This window comes from Vespa mandarinia, chromosome 2 (assembly GCF_050613455.1).
Source record: "Vespa mandarinia isolate Hongniang chromosome 2, ASM5061345v1, whole genome shotgun sequence".
Taxonomy (NCBI): domain Eukaryota; kingdom Metazoa; phylum Arthropoda; class Insecta; order Hymenoptera; family Vespidae; genus Vespa; species Vespa mandarinia.
This window is the reverse complement of record NC_140811.1, coordinates 13,275,628-13,297,056: the sequence shown is the minus strand read 5'-3', so window position 1 is coordinate 13,297,056 and position 21,429 is coordinate 13,275,628. Positions and strand designations below refer to the sequence as shown.

Here is a 21,429-nt window from a genome sequence, read left to right as displayed (position 1 = left end):
CTAGAGTAAAAATGAGTAGCCTCTGAGATAAAGAGATAAATGCGCAATTATAATTTTTGATCGAGGATCGAAGTCCTCAATGAGATTTGCAAAGTTTCTGTCTGCTTCTGAAATGGTTATCAAGTAATCGTTTTCAAGAAGTAAGTCCGTTGAGCAAAAAACGATGTAATAACTAGAAACGAATCGATTCGAAATACGAGTAATAAACAGTTCGTGTTCGCTGTTATTATATATGCATCTCAAATATAAAAATCGTTAATCTAAATCGTATCACGAAACAGACTATCGTAACACTGTCAAGTAAAATTGAAGGAAGAAAAGTCACTTAATTTTAATTTGCCATTAAATTTACATTTATGTACGTATAATCTTCATAGTAATTAAAAGTTTTGTTAGTATACAATCTTTAATAGTAATTGTTCACGGATAACCATATATAAATCTTATCAATTTTAATTGTTTAAAGGGCGATCTTTTGTAGTATAATTCAAGAATAATGATAATATTCTATGTTACTGCTAAAAAATTTGTAATTATTTTAATGATCGATCTAGGATAAAATAATGATACTTTACTTTTTTGATAATTCTCAGAAAATAACTAGATCTATATCTCCTAATATAGATAAGTAACTAGCAGTTACAGCGCCTCTACCTGCGCTTATAATTCACTACTGAAAGTGCTTTGAGTTTGGAAATTGTAGGAAACTTGCTTAACCTGTTCATGCTGTCACAGAAGATTCAAAGGTTTAAAAACTATTATAAAACTTCATTTAGTTTATTATTTTGTAAACGATAGTGCAATAAAAAGGACATATGAAGAGGTATAATATACTTCACACTTGATTCATATTCAACTCTTTATAATCATTCTTGATTCTTCTCCAATACATAACCTGCTTATCATCGGTAAATTTATTTAGATTTTGATTTGATGTTATATTTATTTCTGTTTTCTGGTCATTTTATATCGTGCTGTTATGAATGCTTGTTTGGTTATAATCCCTTCTCAACATTTTTGTGTTTGTTGAAGAATTATGAACTACTATTGCTCAACTTATTTTATCAAGAGACTGATAAAATAAATACAGATAATCTTTTTTATTATAGTTAATGCATCAATCAATATTCAATAACTTTATTTGTACAGTACTATGAAGAAAGAAAGACCGTGACGGAGGATATTGTGGATAAGAGTAGACCTGGTGACGACAAACATATCTAACCTTATGCCCTCAGCCACCGGTGTGTAAAATATAAATAATTAATAATGCCTAATATGTTGCATATATCAACAGCAGTTTTGCATATCATCTTCACATTAGATATTATATTATCATATTGGATACAATATGTAGCTGAGGTATTTTTTAATAATGCCTTGAGGAGTATTGCACTTGAAAATTGAATACTTAGAATTACTTAGTAATAGATTTTATGGAGAATGCCAGAAATAAAAGAACAACTATATAATCTCGAAATAATGAGTATTGGGGATACATATTCCAGGAGTGAAGAAGCAATATAAGTAAAGCACTTTGGGATCGAGTGGAAATTGCAAGCATCATTCCAGAAGATGTGCGAAGTAGAAATCTCTTTAAATATAGTAAACTATTAGTATGTACAATGAAGCTCCTGGCAAATGTGCAGTATCAGTCGCTGCAAAAAAAGGTGTGCCTTTACAAAGAATCGACGAAGAATGCACAATCATTAGAAGGTGCAGTTATATATGAAATTATCTTAGTTTCTGGAAAGCAATAGAAAAACTTATAGATTAGATTAAAGTAAATATATAACATATTGGACAACTATGTTGCTATTTGCACATTCATGAATCTGTGTTATATAGTTTGATATTATGTAATGCTATATAGGCTTCATAAACCTTAACATTTTTTTGTACATTTATTTCACTATGACTGAAAAAGATGATAATTTGTGGTTGGTTTGTGGTTGCCTATAGATTTTATCCTTGTTATATATTACTAATGAATAATATAAGTATGCTTTCAAGAGTTAATGCTCACTCAAGGCTTTTTTAAATAATGATATGCAACAATAATATGTAAGAGAATTACATGTAACCAATACCAACCAGGAATATACCTTATCTTGGTCATATAGGTATTTGCAATTCAGAAAGCATTGTAAATATCCTTATACATTATATAGATAAGTAAATAATCTAGTATTTTGAGCTATGTAAAATTTAATTAGTATTAGTAGTCTTTTTATATTTCAAGTTGATTTGATTACAAAAGAAATTCGATGCTAACATAAAATATAGAAAAGAATTATATATTTAAACAAATTTATAGGTGGGTCTAACCCTATTGGGCAGCAGAAGGGTGGGGCGACTATGCCCAGTAATGAGGAATGTGGAATTCGAGATGTCTGGGGACACAATTTAGAAGAGGAATTTCGCACAATTCGGCAAGTCGTGCAACAATATCAATATATTGCAATGGACACAGAATTTCCTGGGGTCGTAGCAAGGCCTATTGGTAAGATAGTTACATTATGAAAAACGACTCTGCATTTACAAAAAAAGAAAAAATTATTTTATCTTAAGTATAATATCTTAAAAGGCGAATTTAGAACAAGTGCCGATTATCAGTATCAATTGCTACGATGTAACGTAGACCTTTTGCGAATAATACAACTTGGTCTCACGTTTCTCGATGAATCAGGGAATACGCCAGGTGGTAGTTACACAACGTGGCAGTTCAACTTCAAATTTAATTTACAGTAAGAATTTAATGTTATATAGAACTGAATTATAGAAACGAAATTGTGAAATAATCGCATATGTATGTCTCTTTTAGGGAAGACATGTATGCACAAGATAGTATAGATATGCTACAAAATAGTGGTATACAATTTAAAAAACACGAAGAAGAGGGTATCGACCCTTTAGATTTTGCTGAACTGTTAATGACATCAGGGATTGTTCTTGTCGACGATATTAAATGGCTATCTTTTCATTCTGGTTACGATTTTGGATATCTATTAAAACTACTTACTGATCAGAACTTGCCACAGGAAGAGAGTGAATTTTTCGAACTTCTTAGGATATATTTTCCAACCATATATGATGTAAAAGTAAGTAGAATTATACTTTCTAATAATTAATATTGAATTCTTCGAATAACTAATTTATTTTTCTATGCAGTACTTAATGAAATCCTGCAAAAATTTGAAAGGCGGTCTTCAAGAAGTAGCGGAACAATTGGAAATACAAAGAGTCGGTCCACAGCATCAAGCTGGGTCAGATTCTCTTCTAACTGGAATGGTCTTTTTTAAAATGCGAGAGGTACGATTATAGTTTCAAAAGGATTAAATTTTAATATAAAAATTTCCTTTTTAGAAAAACCATATTTATGTGTATTCTTTGTTATTGACAATTTTAGATGTTTTTCGAGGACAACATCGACGATGCAAAATATTGTGGTCATTTATACGGTTTGGGAACGTCATTTGTCGTAAATGGTTCTGGAGGATATATGGACAGTAATGGGGATAACTCTTCCTCTTCGTAATGTTAAACTTGCTCCATCGCAATTGCAACAGATTATTTCATTGCATTACAAATAAAATATTACAAAAGATCCTTTCACTTACTGATCGGGCATCTAGTTCATATCCACGTTATAACATTCAGAGATCAATATTGTAGATTACAGATATCATCGACTGATACGCAAATCTAGGTGCATTTTGTTTAAATTTGTGAATTTTTTTTCTATCCTTTAATTCATGCAATTTTCGTAGCTTTGTTCTGTGATACATAGAATCGGTCAAAAAAAAAAAAAAAAAAAAAAAAAAAAAAAGAAAAAAAAAAGATGTTTATCATATCGTGCAACACAAAAGAAAATGTAATATAGCTTCTTTATAAACATTTGTGAGAATATTGATATAGAAGATACAGTTGCAGTACAAAAATGACTCGCATTTCCTTCTATTTTTAAGACTTTTATAGATTCCTTGACTACTTTGGTAAGCTGCGGAAAGGATACTTCGAGAGTTGGGCGGTGATAACGCAACGTGTCAACTTTGTAGCGTGCTTAGATGTAACGATCTACTGTCGGTAGATGTATTTATTATACAAAAATGCATTTGTAGTACGTTACATTTTAATCCTGAGTACTTCTTTACGCATAGCACATACAAATAACTTGCTCCATTCAATCTCCAATTAATTCGCGATTTCATTGTAGACCGTATTGTTAACGAAAGTCCGTCTCAAATCACTTAACTTACAGGGACTATAGATTTACGTATTCATTATTTTTTTCGGATAGTAAACAATGTTATTAACAAGATCACTCTTAGCGATCGACGAATCTTTACCGATTATGTACGTATGTGTTCGTCAATGCATACTACACGTTTTATTGTAAAACTCGTTACCTGCAAAGAATAAAACAAAACTTTGGTACTTTTCCAAATCGATCGTACATACAGATTTTTCTTTTTGTAAATATTATATAATTTCAGGCATTTAAATAAATACCTCGTCTGATAATTCACTGGTATATTCATTAATTTATCACGATCTAAACATAGATATTTGTATCTGTAGTATTAGGAGATAACAGAAGAAAAATATTTTAAGTATGATTAGAAGACAACCATGGAAATTCGATATATGTACAATAATTTTTAGAACGTACACCGAAATATTGCAATTTCTCAAAGATATTTAAAAAAGGACTAAAGATTATATTAAACATTTTTACAATATGATCTAATGAATCATCGTCAAAAAACCAATTTAAGAAAAAAAAAAATTTTGTCATGATTTTCCCTTTCAACGATAAGTAGGACATACCGATCCCTTCCTTTTTCTCGGTTTAAACGACACGTACGTATCTGTTCGTAGTAAGATAACTGTACGTTATCATAGAAGAGTCGATGATATCAAGAACGTTATCATAACTTGTTACCTGTGAATCTCAGTCCAGTATCGTCTCGCTTAGTAGACTATTTTATCCGTAAACCTGTGCTCGCCAAAAAATGCGGGAACGAACATCGAGGGGTATTTTTTACCCTTGCAAATTAACAATGAGAGCGATTCTTCTTCTCTATATTTCCGCGATATCGTTAAATGGAATCGATGCTCAAACAGAAAAGGAGACTTTCGAGAGTGCTTTCGGATTGAATGTGCCAGAACAAACAGAAAACAAAGATAATGTAGCTTTGACGGAAAATAAGGAATCGGTTCCTTTGGAATTGGAGGATCTTGCGGAAACAGATAAGAAAAAAATCGGAACGATTCGGGAAAAGTCTGACACGGAAACGGAACTTTTTAAATCTGATCCTCAAGATTCGAAAAAAGAAGTTGAACAAAATATAGGGAACATTTCCGGTAGGACTGTTGATGAAAGAATGGGAAAATATGTGCGATATGGTGAGTAATTTATTATCGATGGGCGTGACCCTACTCTTGAAATAAACTATAAAAAATGGAGGCACCAAGTGCTACAAACGAATCAAATGATCCTTTATCTTTTTCTGATCTCTTTCCTTTTACTATTTTTTTATTTTCCCCTTTTAAAAAGTTACTTTTCTTTTTTTCATCCGAAAGCCATTCGAAATGATAAAAACGCGTCGTGACCGATCGCATTGGAGCTGGTATTATTTGCTGAAAAGCTAAGACAGTCGTATCGTAGCTTATCGTATCCCTTATCAGTTACTCATTTTAACGTGAATCAAAGGGTGATTCATTTGGGTCGTTCGTTGTTTTATGTTGTTTCGTAAGTACGAAAGTGTACTTTGAGAAACATTGTAAAGATTCATTATTTTTAAAAAATCACTACTCGTTCAAATGTTATTTTATTCGATTGATGAAATCGATTTATGAGAGAGCCAATAATACGAGATAAAGCATTCTTCGAAGCATACAATCTTTCATCATGTTTATTGATTCTTCGATATTTAATACCTTCTCTAGTACGACATGAAGTAAATTAATTGGTTTCTTTGTCCAAGTTCTGTTCAACATGATAAAATGGCATTTTTGATACAGGTATCTCTATAAAAAAATAAAGAATAAATAAATTTCAACAAATAAAATAGTAATTATTCGCCTGAGACAAATTCTGAGATTAATAGTAGTATGACCTTGCAACGTGTCATTAATTTATGCTTACAGATTCAGATTCACCGAATGCCTACAGATATGCACCTCGATCTGATGACTCAGTTCCCGATTATGTTCTTCTTGAATCGAGATTGAAAGAAATTCGATCGGAATTCATGTATTGGTATTTTGACTTAGGAGGTGAAAGTGAACATGGAGATTATCAAACGGATATTCATGCATCCACGGTGATCATTCACAAGAATTTGAATTTTCAACTTCCTTTTTTCGGATTTCGATTCAATTACACCAGGGTTCGATAAATTTCAAATCTCTTTCTTACGATATAATACCTTTTCGTGATAAGAAATTATCTATGAATGGTATAATTTTCATATTTTAGGTAACCGTCAATGGTTTCTTAGAGTTTAGTGATCCTCCAGATTACTATACGCATCCTTTGGTCTTTCCAATCAAGGATTGGCCCGAAAAAAACGATCCAAGTTTTATTGGGATATTTTTCAGTCAATGTCGCATAGGAAAACTTGGACCAAACGATATCGATAAAAGAAGACCTGGTGTATATTTTCGGTAAAATAAACGATATCATTCATTTATATGAGAAAAATCATAAAATTATCAATTCGCAACCATCTTCAACGTTTTTGGGATTGATCTGGTTTCAGACTCGAGAGAGATCTGCAGAGAAGGACGGATCAATTTGGCGTTGAAATGAGAGAACGAGTCAAGTGGGATATTCGTGAAGGTGTCGTGGGTTCAGATTCGTTCGATCCAAAGCATGTCGTTCTTGTCACCTGGAAAAACATTTCCTTCGTCGGTGGCCTTGATAATGCTCTCTATAAAACGAATACCTTTCAAATGGTTCTAGCTACGGATGAAGTTCACACGTATGCGATATTCAATTATCTGAATATTCAATGGTCCGCTCACACATCAGCTGGTGGTGACAACTATGCTGGAGAGGGTGGAGTACCTGCATTTGTAAGTAATAAAATGTTAATTTACTTTTCTGAAAAGACGTTTCAATATCATGTTTCTTTAGATTGGATTCAATGCCGGTAATGGTACACAAAGCTACGAGTACAAACCTTATTCTCAAACGTCCACTTTACGAGACTTAACGGGTAGAGGATGGGGCAATGGTTTTCCAGGCCGTCACATTTTTAGAATAGACGAGAAAATAATGTTGGGTTCTTGTAATAAGGATATAGGTCAGGAAAAATAGTAAATAAGAAAAATATTTCATCCGTATCAAAATTCTTTATTTATATCATTTGTTGTTTCGTATAGCTGGTACTAACTTGCCTCTTGTATTCGCTCCTGAAAGCGGAAACATGTTGGGTGGTACGGTAGTCAATATCACAGGACCTTGCTTCAATGAGACCGAGAAAGTCAGGTGTCTGTTCGATACGGTCACGGTGATCGGTCATGTCATAGACAGAAATCGTGCTATTTGCGTTCAACCATTCGTACAAGCAGAAGGTTACGTTCGCTTGGAAGTAGCTATTGGTAATAGCGGAAAGTATAATTGGAAAGGAAAATATTTCGTTGGTGAGTCGAGTTATAGTTCGATCATTAAATGTCTTTCGTTCGTTTTAATAAATTTTTGATATGATATTATGCAGAGACACCTGCTACTGCTGCCGAAAAAATTTCTTTCACTACGACAGCCGTTCATGAACTTGATCCAGCGGAAATAAAGATAACGTGGAACCAATACAACTTGACGAGCAATTTGAACGCAGGTGTTCAGATATCATTATGGGGTTACAGAGAAACGAAGACTACTCCTGAGTTAAAATTCATTACTGATCTTGAAGTATTTTTCTTTCGCTTATTGAATATGATAATATGTATAAAAATTTTTAAAGTCTTTACTTTTCAATTTAATTTTCAGGTATCACATACTAATACAGGATCTTATATAATCAGACCAGCGAATTATCGTGATAAGTACAATCCTGACGAACAAGATATTGTGTTCGGCTTTATAAAGATAAATCTAACAGATCCGGCTCAGTATTCTGGAATTAATATTTCACCGTAAGTATGAAATGAAAAAATAATTTTCGATAAAATCATTTGTTAATACTGAATCGACGCAATTCTTTTAGAGTTTTATGGAGTAAACCGATTCCAATTGCTTGGTATTTTGGTCCACAATGGGAAAGACTATACGGATCTCGTTGGCCACAAAGAATGTGTGATAAGTGGATTATGAATGATAGATATTTGAAAAATTTTGCTGCTGAAATTGCATTATGTCCTTGCACCCTGAATCATGCTCTCTACGATAAAGGACGATTTATGCCAGACTTCGATTGCGATAAGGACTCAAATCCCGATTGCTATTACAACAGTCATGCGAGTCATTGCGTGAGGACTGGTGCACCAAAGTGAGTAACGTCAAAACTTGTTATTGAGTTTCTTAAGTTTTGAAAAAATTACACAATATATTTTTAATATGTAATCATTTTACGACCAATAATTATAAAAATAAATATTCACAAATGGCATTATAAAATTTAATAAATTATTAAGGTTCGTGCATTTTATTTTTCAGTTTGTATGGCTCGGAACAACAATGTTGCTATGACAAAAATGGTTATTTGATGCTTACATATGATCAGCAATGGGGTTCGCGACCACGTCGTGCGCATAATTTGGGATATTTTCCGTGGAATGAAGCTAACAAAGTACCAACTCTCTCACAGTGGTTTCACGACATGGTCCCTATGTATTTGTGTTGTCTGTGGCAAGAGGAACAGGCAGTCGGATGTGAAACGTTTAGATTCGAGAGACGTCCTTCGCAGGACTGCATCGCTTATCAGTCTCCGGCCATTGCAACGGTATTCGGTGATCCACACATTGTTACGTTTGATGGGTTGGAATACACGTTTAATGGAATGGGAGAATTCGTATTACTACGAGTGGATCAATTGAGAGACAAACTCAATGTTCAAGCTAGGTTTGAACAAGTTGAAAGAAATTATTACGGAGCTGTTAATGCCACTAAATTGACATCGATTGCAGGTAATATTTTTTTTTTTATATTAACAAAATCTTCCAAATGAATAGAATCTGAAATTTATTATATTATATCATGTTTTTTTACATTACTCGTAAATACAATCTAACTTTGTTTTTCTTTTCACGTTTACACGAGTGATGGGAAATAATACCGCTATTATCGAGGTACGGCTACGACAAAAACACTCTCAATGGAGGTACCGTTTAGACGTTTTTGCAGATAAGCAACGCGTCTATTTCGATAGACCATCCTTAAAGTTTCAACATTTTTCCGGTGTAGTTGTATATACTCCGACATATATCTTAAATCAGAGCGAAGTTATCATAATGATGGACACCGGTGCTGGTGTCGAAGTTATAGAAAATGAAGGATTCATGTCAGCCAGAGTTTATCTTCCCTGGTCATATATGGTAATTTAAAATTTATATTGACTATTGTAATACCTTTTGGATTTACGATTATTACAAGATAATCAATGGATCAATTATAGAATAAAACCAGGGGATTGTTTGGAAATTGGAGTCACGATATTACTGATGATTTCACGAATCCGGACGGTCAATTAGCATCCGTAGGCAATTTAAACAATTTTGAAGAAGTTCATAAGAACTTTGCGATGAATTGGCTATTGGAGGACAAGGAAACGGACGATAAAGGGGCTGCTTTGTTCACAAGGGAGTTTGGTAGGACTGCGACCTTTTTTGCCAATCGAAAATTCCAAGCAGAATTTCATCGAACGCCCGAAGAAATATTACCGGCTAATAGGTGAGGTACATTTCAAATATTATATTTAAATGGAAACAGAATGTTAAAAGGGATAGAGTACTTAATTTTTCGAATTAAAAATTATATTCGAAGTCGGAGAAAAAATTAAGTTGAATAACAAATTTTATTATTTCTTTCAGAACGGAAGATCGAAATCGAGCGAACGCTTTGTGCGGAGATTCGTATCAATGCAAGTATGATTACGCGATGACACTCAATCGGGATTTCGCACACTTCACGAGAACTTATTACGATACCTACACGCAAATAAAGGCAATAAACGATAAGAGGAGTAAGTAAAAAAGTAGAAAAAATTCGTGATTTTAAATTTGATTAAAGATCTTTACAGCAGTTTTATTCTTTAGTTATATCCTGTGGTATATTGGAAACACCACGTTTCGGGCGCAAAAGCAATTTTCTGTTTATACCCGGTGCCAAAGTAAGCTTCGAATGTAACCAAGATTTTATACTCGTTGGAGATCAACGTCGAGAATGTACGCCGGAAGGACGATGGAACATTCCGGAGTATGGATACACCGAATGTCTCCGTAAGTATTTTTATTTTTATCAATTCCTTTTTATGTTTTCGAATCCCTAAAATTCCAAATCCACTATAAATATCAAAGAAAAGTAAACGTTCGAGGAGTTTCAATGTAGAAATAATATTATTGCTTGGCGATAAAATACTTAATTAAATAAAGTTAATACAAATTTTTTAATATAATTAAAACACGTAGGTCAAATCGAATATAGTCAACGTACTGCATGGACAACCTTTGGTATTATAGCGGCAATATTAATCCCTGCTACAATATGTGTCGGTCTTGCCTTTGTTTATATGAGAAAGAATAGATCTAATGGAGATTCGACTAAATCTTGGCGTTATTCCGAACGTAGCTCGGGAATAGATAACGATTCTATGTTGATGAAACAAACTGTCCCTTTAAAAATGGACGATAGAGCAATTTCACCAATTAGCGATAGTAGTCTAAGCTCACTAAGTGGTATGAAAAAACCACGTTCTTATGACAGGGTTTATCATACACACGAACCATTACCGGACAGGCCTTATATCGATTTTGAAGAAAAAGATTGGGATCTTAAAGAACCCGTCTCACCAACCGAATCTGAGTTGACCGTAGATTCCATTAAAAAAACTGGAAGTCCTACGAGAGAAAGTGATGTGTGAACTTTTCTATATCATTCGTGTTTAATTTTATTAGAGACTATATCGACGAGAATGTGAAAAATAAATAAAATTTATATTCACCGAATATTTCGTTCGAGGGACTGAAAGTAATATTTGTATTTAGTATTTTAAAGCATTTCCATTTCATAATATTCTCTTTGTTCATTTTTTTTCCATAGTTTTTCAATATCATAACAAATTTCAGTGCGTCGCTAAATCTCCTTCTCTTATATATCTATATTGTAACATCTTACTATCTTTTCTATAATTAGAAATAATTAGAAAATAATAAATTTGTATGTGCTGTGGAATAGAAATGCAAAAAAGGTATACTATATTATATTTAAAAATTTTATCACACATGGTATACAATTACGATTTGTACGATTTAGCAAATAAAATGAGACGCATCAAACATTTTATTATTTAACTGAGCAATTGTAAAAAAATAATGTCAGCTCTTTTAGATGGTGTATAAAATATATCTTAATAAATTTTTTATAGACCTTTATACATTCAGGAAATTTCTATTCCACATGCATTTACAGATTATCAATATAGAACAGTACGTAAAAGTTACTCACAAACAATTCCAAGTGGAATGGAAGTTTCCACCAAAGTCTTTGCAAACTTTCCCTTATCCTCGATCCTGTTCTTTCTCTAACTTCTTTATTTCAGGTCTTTTCGTCAAAGTTAACTTCTATTTGAAATTGGGCTGGTCACGAAGAGTAATATAAAGTAAATGTTTCTTTTTTTTTTTCTTTTTCTTTTTTTTTCCACCATATAGGTCAACAGGAATACAGTTCCCGACAAGCTGGTATCACAACTGGTATAGTACTTGCTAGTATAATTCCCATTGTACTCATAATAATTTGCGTTGCATCAAGAGTTCTTAGGCAACGCAAAGAAGAACGAGAGCGAGATGAGTCATTTGGAAGGTATATAAATATATTTTTGAAATCTACGTAATCAAATTTTTAAAAAATTATCGTCATTCCATGTTAATGGATTTTTCAGAACACGTACTTTAGAACTCCAACGACTCAGAAAGATTGACGAAGACGATGATTCCAGTACATATCCGAGTAAAGCTACTGAAATTAATTAAAACGAATAATTTTCAATATCGCCTATCATTGCACCAGGTCAGCGCATCTTTCGAATTTGCATTATATTATTCGCTCTTTCGTAACAATTCATTCTTAACAATTATTCATTGAATTTAAAGCGAATTAGAATATTGATATAACAGTTCTAATATTCATACACGATAACATTTATTTCATAAAATTAACATGACCATTTTTCATTATAATTATAATAATACATATCACAAATACAAACTGTAGTTTTTTCTAAGAGCTATATATTTTTAAATTAAAAAAAAAAAAAAAGAAAAAGAAAATCACAAGAACACAATTTAGACAACCACCGATCGTAATGTCTTTTTTTTTTACTTTTTTCTTTTTTTATTGCAAATAGATCTCCGACGAATCTAGAATTAGATATACATATATGTATATAAATAGGTTTTTTAATTTATAATTCATATGTAATATTGTAAATTATGTAGATTGTTGCGACAATATAATAGATTATAAATTCTTATTAATAAAGAGAATATGAAAACAATAAAAAATATATCAAAGATGATATCATATTTTTTATATCATTTTTGAAATAATCATCATTACCATGTTTTTATCGGTGATATAATTCTCACCTCCTATCGGCCGTATAATGTATCAGAAGAAAGTGGAATTATCGACCGAGTTAGTAGTCGAGATCAAACGTATTTTAAATGTAGTATTCGCTCTACTATTCCGGTAGTCAATGATTAAACTATTTACGTCGGGCTTCCTGCTCTCTCTCACTCTCGAGCTGTTTAGGATGCACGTTATTTCACGGTTGTTCATTGTTACGAGTAATTACGGCAATTTATTTCATTTGTGACACACATTGTGTATACGAACCGTGTTGCATGTTAAAATATAAATGTACACTTGCGGTGGCCGGTTACGAATTATGAGTGTTATTATATTTTGCGTGGTAAAAATTTTCGAATAAAACGTTACAACTTTTGTTCAAAACATTCATCGAACTTATGAGATAATTTGGATGACAACGAACTAATAAATCCTGGTTATAGCGACGGGTATGTAATAAACCAACTTACTATCGATAATCGGTGTCAGTTTAATTTTGTTATGTTAGAATTGTTATCCGTAGCGCGTGTCGAATAATGTCACAGTCCGCTGTCAAAGCTATATATCCCGCCGATCTTGGCACAAAGTAGTCAGTACTATATATAGATCAAACAAAAGTTTCACGACATATGTAGCCGGCAAATATAACATCGGTGTTATAAATATGTGTGTATATGTATATACATATGTATATATTCATTGTGTATATACACATGTATATATATATATATATATATATATAAATATATATATGTATTTATACATACGTATATATACATATTTATATATTCATATACACATATATACATATTTATATATTCATATATCCATATGTATATATACACATATATGTATATATATATATATGAATAGATACATATGTATACATGTATATATATATATATATATATATATATATATATATATATATCTAATGATAAATTTAGTTACATTCATTTTATTTATATTTTACATTTATTTATATTTGTTTACAAAGTTTTTATAAGTTTTTTTATATGCGGAAGATCGTAAGAAGAATTAGTAACTTTATATGCGTTAAAATATTATATTTCTATATCATTTTTATTATATCATTGATTTATAACATTTACAAATATAAATAACTAATTTTTTCTCTATTTTATGAACGATTTTTTTCTACAGATATCAAAAGAATTCTTCTAAAATTAAGTTATTCAACATCATAGGACGTAGCGTTAAATATGTTTGGCATACTACAATGGCTCGATCATGGTTAGGATGTTTATTTGGCATTCTAATAGTATTAATAATTTTCTACCTATATTTGTTTTTTAATGGTAATACATATCATGGTTTTTAACTTACCATATTGAGTCAATATCTTAGGATGCACACGGATGTTTTATTATAACGTTACAGTTCCTGTTGCGGAGAGCGGCATTCCAATAAAGCAAGGAAAAATGCAATCGTTATCGGTCGATGTAAATAAGAAGAATTTACGAGAATCGACTATGAAAGTTCAATTATCAAATAGAACCTCGGAGGTAAATTGGTAAAAATTGGAACCCTTTGCACTCGACATTATCAACATAAATAGCACGTAGTAGGTAGAAATCAATTTTAGACTATTTCGAATGCGAAATTAATTATAGATCGAAATTTTGATATGAAATTTTCACGCAATATTCATTTTTATCGTAATTTTTAATTGATCATATGAGTAATATATTATTATAAGTACAACACCATTAGAATTCTGATTAGATTAAAAAATTCTAAATTTTCAAGAAAATAGCACGAACCGAGTGTAAAGGGTCATCAAAACAAATAATTTTCCAATAATTTAACCCATAGCAGTTAAATATAGTTTGTTTCAAGGTTAAGTGTGAATTCATACACATTGCCATGGTATGTGCCGGATATAATTCAACATTTTCATTGGTTACGGTAGTAAAGTCGATCTTGTATCATCGTACAAAACCACTGCACTTTCACTTGCTCGTAGATGAAATAGCAAAAAGAACACTCACTACATTATTTAAAACATGGGATTTGCCAAGTGGTCAGTAAACGTTCATTATCGCAATACGCGAAATTTTTATGTTAAGGTGAAGGCTGTAGTCATGATTAGATCGTTCGTATATATTTTTCCGTCTATATATAATTTTCTAATTAGATTGAAATAAAAAGAAATATATAAAAATTGATTTATATATAATAAATCGGTTTGCTTCTTTTGTTAGATAGAATATTTAAGATAGACGAAAGAAGATTAATTTCTAAAATGATCTACTCAATTATAGTCCGAGCCATGATTGAAGATTCTTACGATTACAAAGAGCAATAAACTTTTCTAATGAAAATCTAATAGTAATTTCTTTAACGATTACAGTCATAGTATCATATTATCCTGCCGAACGATGGGTGCCGAAGGTATCATGGATACCAAACAGACATTATTCCGGAGTTTACGGCCTATTAAAATTAATATTACCTGAGGCGTTAGATGAGAGTAAGGTTCTCATCCTTGATACTGACGTGACCATCTTAAACGACGTGAGTGTCCTTTGGAAAGTCTTCGAGAAATTCACGCCTAATCAAACGTTAGGCTTAGCGGAAAATCAAAGTAGGTGGTATCTAAAGTCCTTGTCGTACGGTCAACAACCTTGGCCAGCATTAGGTAGAGGCTTCAATAGCGGCGTTATGCTGATGCATTTACAACGATTGCGCGCTAGAAGATTTAAAGAATTGTGGGTGAACACCACAAAGGGGATCTTAAATTATATAAAGGAGACCAGTTTGGCCGATCAAGATATAATAAATGCCGTTATTAAAGAGCATCCGGATATTATTTTTAAGATAGATTGTACCTGGAACGTCCAACTTAGTGATCATACCACCAGCGAATCTTGTTATCAAAGAGGAGATCAATTAAATGTACGTTGTTGTGATATTTCTTTTAAATGATCTAGTGTAACTTTGATCAATCTATCCTTTCAGATAATTCATTGGAATTCACCTCGGAAGCAGGATGTAAATAATAAGCACGCAGATCAATTCCTTAAATTGCATAGGATGTTCTTAGAGATGGATGGGAATCTTTTACGAAAACGCTTATTTGGTTGTGATAAACGTACAAATATTTTGATAGTAAGTTCTTTTATCTGAAAATTCGATGAAAATTTATATTATTCTTACGTTCGCTCGCCTCTCGTTTTATAGTATGACGAATCAGATCCTTGTCGAGAATTTAACAAAGCTGCAAGGATGATGTACAGAACGCATTATTTTATTCTCGAATATCAATATAATGTATATATGTCTACAGACATTGTATTAGCCACTCAATGCAGTATAGAACGAGTGCCTCTTTTAGAACAACTTTCGAAACATTGGCCGGGAACAATAAGTGTAGCACTTTATCTTACCGATGCCGAAGTACAAAATTTTTTGGTATATGTACGTGGATCCCCGGAATTGCGAAAAAGGAAAAATATTGCCTATCACATTGTGTATAAAGAAGGGGTATAAATATTAATATTATTCATTTACTTCTTCAATATTATCGAAACTTTTCACTTTTCTCTTTGCCATTTCAATATCCATTCAATTAATATTCAAAGCTTAATAAAAACATCTTAAACATATTTTCTTTATTTAGGAACTTTATCCAATTAATTACTTAAGAAATATAGCTATGTCGTACGTATCGACGCCTTATGTATTTCAACTTGACGTTGACTTTTTACCACAATACGGCCTTTACGAAAACATTATGAAGCATATTAAAAATTTACACATGGAGACAACTCACAAAATAGCTTTAATCGTGCCTGCTTTTGAAACCGAACGATATAGGTAATTTTGCATTTAATTAACATCAATGAGTAAAATTCAATAAGGTAATGGTTTTACTTTTATTTCAGGTTTACGTTTCCTGCTGACAAGGAAGAACTCTTGAAATTTCTCAAACGAGGTATTCTCTATACGTTTCGTTATCATGTTTGGACTCAAGGGCATGCAGCAACGAATTTTAGTTTATGGAGAAATGCAACTGAACCTTATGAAGTAGGTTTTGTAAAATTTATCAGAAAATCGTAATCTTCATTGAATATTATTTTAGATATTTTGGGAACCTGATTTCGAACCTTACATCGTGGTTTCCCAATTTGCGCCTAAATACGATACGCGATTCATTGGATTTGGATGGAATAAAGTTTCTTACATCACTCATCTTACAGCACTCGATTTTAAGTAAGATAATTGTCTTTAATAAGAGAATATACTATTAACCTTTGTGTAACTTAACGAGACAATTTTTCGAGACCTACGCGTTATGTAATTTAATAGATTGTCTTTTGCCTGTAACGTATGATAAAGAACACGTAAAGAATCAACATTTTATATAGGTATATTGTTCTACCGGACAGCTTCATTATTCATCGACCACACGCTCCAAGTTTAGACATCGGGAAATTTAGAACAGACTCTATTTATAGAAGGTGATATGAATTTAATTATATTGTTTCTTAAATACGATTGTTACAATTCTTCAAATCTTAAAACATGGTGACTTCGATAATATTTAAATACTTATTTTCAATAGGTATCGCAAATTACGTTGGAGCCATGATATCTTGTTAAAATGATCTGGAATGCATTTAATAAATAAATTATCTATAGTATGATAGTTTTTTACTTTTCAGGTGTTTAAAGAAATTAAAGGATCAATTTGTCGATGAATTAATGGCGAAATATGGTGCTGATGCATTATCGAAACATAAGCGAATTATTATTAAAGAGGACAAAATTGTGGGACCTGCTAAACCCCATTAAAATATATTTTAATATTATTTTCAAACGACGTGCGGAGACCGCGAGAATTATAGTTATTTTTTTTTTTGTTTAATCGAGTAAATATATTCTGTAAGATATAAACAATTTTCTATCTTTTCTAGATAAATATTAAAAGGTTAGAAAAGTGTTTAAAAAATCAATCGTTGTAAGATCGACTGTATATATAGGGTTGGGAAATATTTATTAAAATTTTAATCTATGTAGTGGTGTGTACAGAACAGTGCCTTCAGTACAGTATCGTAATATTACAGTTACACTAAATATTTTATTTATAAAATATGTATAATATATACAGCGCCTTCCTTACAGTACCTAAAAATTATATTCGACTTAAAAATTATATACTGAATTCTACACAATTCGACATCGTTCTCTCTTACAAAAACAAGTTTTTTTTTTTTTTATCAAAAGATAATGTAGTATAAACATTTGTATAAATAAATGTGAAAAAATGACATAGTAACAATGTAACGTAAAAATGTTGGAATTATAATGACAGTGACATCAATGATGATGATGATGATGATGATGACGATGAACACGATTACGTATTATAATAATTAATAAAAGTAAGTATTAGTAATGATGGCAACATTACTAAAAATTGACATAAAAGATATTTTTCGATATAAGAATCGTAAGAATTAATACCGAAAACTATCGGCTAAAATCGGTTTCGTTTAATGTCTTTTTCTTTCCTATATTCACGTTTAAATATGGCGGAAAAGTAAATATCAATGTTACATTTCCTATTAAAGATCGTTATCTACGCCGTAAAACGTAAATATAAATCATTTACATTCATATTAATCATTCTGACTTTACGCTTTCGATAAAAGCATGTATAAAGTGTTTTTATCCTGTACATTACTGCAACAAGAGACCGTACGAGATACGAAAATATCCTTTGACGAGTAAATCACCCATTCGCGCATGACCTCGTTCGTAATAATTAATATAATATATATATATATATATAATTATTATTAATAATTATTATTATTATTATTAATCGATTGAGACAAACTCAGTTGGACACGACTGATCCACAGAAACGCGTCCACTCGTATCGCTCTTTCGGCATGACGCACTACTAACCTTGTCCGCAACTAACACAAGGATTAATTCGGAACACACATTCGTATATTCGACGAGACACGTTACAACAATTTTTTAATGTCTCGACGCGTACGTAAAATTTTTTTTTTCTTTTTCTTTTACATTGGTTCTTTTTCATTTTTCACGGTTTACGTTACGTTATCACTTTTTTTTTCCTTTTCCTTCGTCTTCTAAGCGCAACAATAGAATTGATTAGGCAATGTTTCAACGACGACAATTAGGACACACGATTTACGTAATCGTTCAGCGAGCAGACACTTAGAAAACTACACGCTCTACGAAGTATTACACACGATTAAAACTAATATTGTACAACGTTTCATGGTAAAATTATCGTTTTTTTTATATCCACAGGGTATATTAGTGTTTGTGTGTGTATGTGTGTTGTGTGTGTGTGTTGTGTGTGTGTGTTGTGTGTATTGGCGAAAAAACACAGAGTCTCTTTTCTCTGTCTCTCTCTCACGCACGCATGCTCGCTCGCACGCACTCTATTATAGTTTTATTTTACGTCCATATGTTCCTTCATCTATAAGTTATTTTAATTAATTGGCCGATTGAATTTGTTTCAATCGCCTGTAAGATTTTTATCATTAATTCTATGTATAGGCAGATACGTTTTCCTTTATCGAATGGATAAAGTTATCGTCATAAAGGACTATAATTAAATATTTTTGCGAACTTCTCGTAACGCAATTAACGCAATTCCTTTCTCTTTTTTAGAAAATATAAGAAATTATATTTTAATTTTTAATACATTTTAGTGAAGGAACATCGATCTTTATAGAGCAGAAAATCGATATAACGATGATAACTATGAAATAATTTGATATTAAAATAAAGGATAAAACGTGGATCGACTTTTGATTATGGAAGTATATTATAGTGTACTTTAGCATATAATAGCTTTCAATACTAATTGTAAGATTGTCCTTGATTGGCCAATTAACGTATATTTTGAAGTATCAGTCATATTAGGACAATTAAAGTATCATCGTATTGAAATTCTTTTAAAATAGTTTTTAACGTAAACCGTCTCTAATTGAAATGAAAATGAACATGTATGTTCATTTAAATATATTAATTAAACAGAATGAAATTTTCTCAATTAAGGATCCTTTTTGTTATATGAAATGCCAGAGTTTTATTATGAAAACATGAATTTTTAATTAGTTAAAAACAGATTAACGATTTCTCCTCCGTTATTAATTAAATATTAAATATGTCTAACAATAAGTATCGAGTTGGATCGGTTATTGCGGACGGTAATTCAGACTGCGTTTTTTTTTTTTTAAACACTCAGTTAACTCTAATCGCGTCTATCGATAACAAATTGTGAACTCGGTGTATCTGACGTGCACAATTTATAGTTTCAATAAATAACATGAGTTCTTAACTACGTTGACAGGTAAAGCATAATTATATTATGATGGAGTTCCCTTAATGAGCTGAGTGAAAGGAAAGTTAACTTGGTAAATCATTTATCTTAAAAAATACGTTAATAAATTGACGATACTGAAAAAAAATATTCTTCGTAAAATAAATATACGAATGTTACATTATTTAATAATCTGTTATATTTATATTTCCGAGACATTATTAGAAATGTAAAAATACTGATCGTAATATTATACTTTTTTAGAAAACGATCGATCGCTCCCATAATAATAGACATATTTTTTCGTCCTTTATTTTTGAATCGAATTTACTATCCTGGATCATCCTATCAAGAAACAAATAACAAATAGAAGATATCCTTAAGTGCCAATTTTAGGTGAATAAATTGCAAATTGGATTGAAAAAAGGATTGATCGTAAAAGACGATATTGGAAAGAAAAGAAAGACGAAGGATGTTGATTCGAAGTCGGGAAGGGTCCGTTGGTAAATTGTGTCGTTGAGAGAGATTCTCTGATACCACGGTAGCTTGCTACAACGAGGTATCTCACGATAATAATTGTAGTTGCGTGTACAAGCGTCTCGTCGTCGTATACACGCTCGATTACGAGCGTCACGACCAGACACACGACGGATTAACGACAAGGAAATGTGTATTATTACGTTTCGAGACCATCAGACGAGAAAGTTATATTCGCGTATGGTACAAAGTTCCCTTCCCGTTATATTACATTCATCTATCGTTGAATCAACACCGTGATAATAGATATTTCTAGAGATTAAATAGACAACGTAAATGTCTACGGTCAAATTTAAATGATTTCAAAGATAATTACCGACTTTATAAATATTTGAAAGTAATCGATCGTCTAATAAAAGTAAGAGTTTCTTAAAACTGACTTATTTAAGATTTAAAATCAAAGAAAACGATTTAAAGCTTTATAAAGTAATATTAAAATCCGTAAGATTTAAAGAATCTTATTCTTGTCGTAGAACTTGCAACCTTATCCATTGCAAGTACCGTCATTTACCGTCACTCAAAAATCGTCCAACTCGTTTTTATTCTTTCTTTTTCCCATCCTCTCTCTCTTCCTCTCCTTTTCCCTCTATCTCGTTTTCTATCTCGTTAGTTGAAATATCGCGAAGATGAAATGTCCGGAAAAGGATGTGGCAGGTATGCAGGCAGGCAAGCAAGCAGGCAGGCAGGCAGGCAGGCAAGCAGATAGACAGACAGACAGACAGACAGGCAGACAGACAGACAGACAGACGGATAGGAAATTTCGGCA

General features: G+C 31.8%; 3 protein-coding genes across 16 annotated transcripts; all 3 read left to right on the top strand.

Moving 5' to 3' along the window:
• The first annotated feature begins 29 nt into the window (after window positions 1–29).
• On the top strand, window positions 30–3,725 carry Pop2 (CCR4-NOT transcription complex subunit Pop2). 9 transcript variants are annotated; one of them, XM_035869044.2, is made up of 9 exons: window positions 147–358; window positions 625–746; window positions 1,150–1,244; window positions 1,509–1,716; window positions 2,318–2,503; window positions 2,588–2,747; window positions 2,825–3,101; window positions 3,172–3,312; window positions 3,410–3,725. In XM_035869044.2, the coding sequence occupies exons 4-9, from the start codon at window positions 1,626–1,628 to the stop codon at window positions 3,536–3,538; spliced, it is 984 nt and encodes a 327-aa protein (XP_035724937.1). In that variant the 5' UTR covers window positions 147–358; window positions 625–746; window positions 1,150–1,244; window positions 1,509–1,625; the 3' UTR covers window positions 3,539–3,725. The 9 variants fall into 9 exon arrangements, with proteins under 9 accessions (XP_035724991.1, XP_035724937.1, XP_035724955.1 ...); XM_035869062.2 differs by having other exon boundaries at window positions 625–823; window positions 1,509–1,670; XM_035869014.2 differs by having other exon boundaries at window positions 625–823.
• Window positions 3,726–4,926: 1,201 nt separating this feature from the next.
• On the top strand, window positions 4,927–12,564 carry mesh (sushi domain containing 2 mesh). Of its 2 annotated transcripts, XM_035868757.2 has the most exons (16): window positions 4,929–5,409; window positions 6,154–6,395; window positions 6,485–6,672; window positions 6,768–7,083; window positions 7,145–7,313; window positions 7,393–7,653; window positions 7,728–7,921; window positions 8,000–8,145; window positions 8,217–8,498; window positions 8,666–9,135; window positions 9,269–9,543; window positions 9,624–9,898; window positions 10,039–10,190; window positions 10,264–10,446; window positions 11,875–12,025; window positions 12,105–12,564. In XM_035868757.2, the coding sequence occupies exons 1-16, from the start codon at window positions 5,016–5,018 to the stop codon at window positions 12,193–12,195; spliced, it is 3,789 nt and encodes a 1,262-aa protein (XP_035724650.1). In that variant the 5' UTR covers window positions 4,929–5,015; the 3' UTR covers window positions 12,196–12,564. The 2 variants fall into 2 exon arrangements, with proteins under 2 accessions (XP_035724641.1, XP_035724650.1); XM_035868748.2 differs by lacking the exons at window positions 11,875–12,025; window positions 12,105–12,564 and adding an exon at window positions 10,636–11,224 and having other exon boundaries at window positions 4,927–5,409.
• A 357-nt stretch (window positions 12,565–12,921) lies between these two features.
• LOC118442794 (xylosyl- and glucuronyltransferase LARGE2s) lies at window positions 12,922–20,016 on the top strand. 5 transcript variants are annotated; one of them, XM_035868948.2, is made up of 12 exons: window positions 12,922–13,242; window positions 13,958–14,047; window positions 14,195–14,319; window positions 14,654–14,837; window positions 15,168–15,712; window positions 15,776–15,925; window positions 15,998–16,300; window positions 16,437–16,633; window positions 16,702–16,843; window positions 16,899–17,029; window positions 17,185–17,277; window positions 17,482–20,014. In XM_035868948.2, exons 2-12 carry the CDS (start codon window positions 14,017–14,019, stop codon window positions 17,609–17,611), a joined length of 2,031 nt encoding a protein of 676 aa, XP_035724841.1. In that variant the 5' UTR covers window positions 12,922–13,242; window positions 13,958–14,016; the 3' UTR covers window positions 17,612–20,014. The 5 variants fall into 5 exon arrangements, with proteins under 5 accessions (XP_035724841.1, XP_035724812.1, XP_035724852.1 ...); XM_035868919.2 differs by having other exon boundaries at window positions 13,958–14,112; window positions 17,482–20,013; XM_035868959.2 differs by lacking the exon at window positions 17,482–20,014 and adding an exon at window positions 17,382–17,460 and having other exon boundaries at window positions 13,958–14,112.
• The last annotated feature ends 1,413 nt before the right edge of the window (window positions 20,017–21,429 follow it).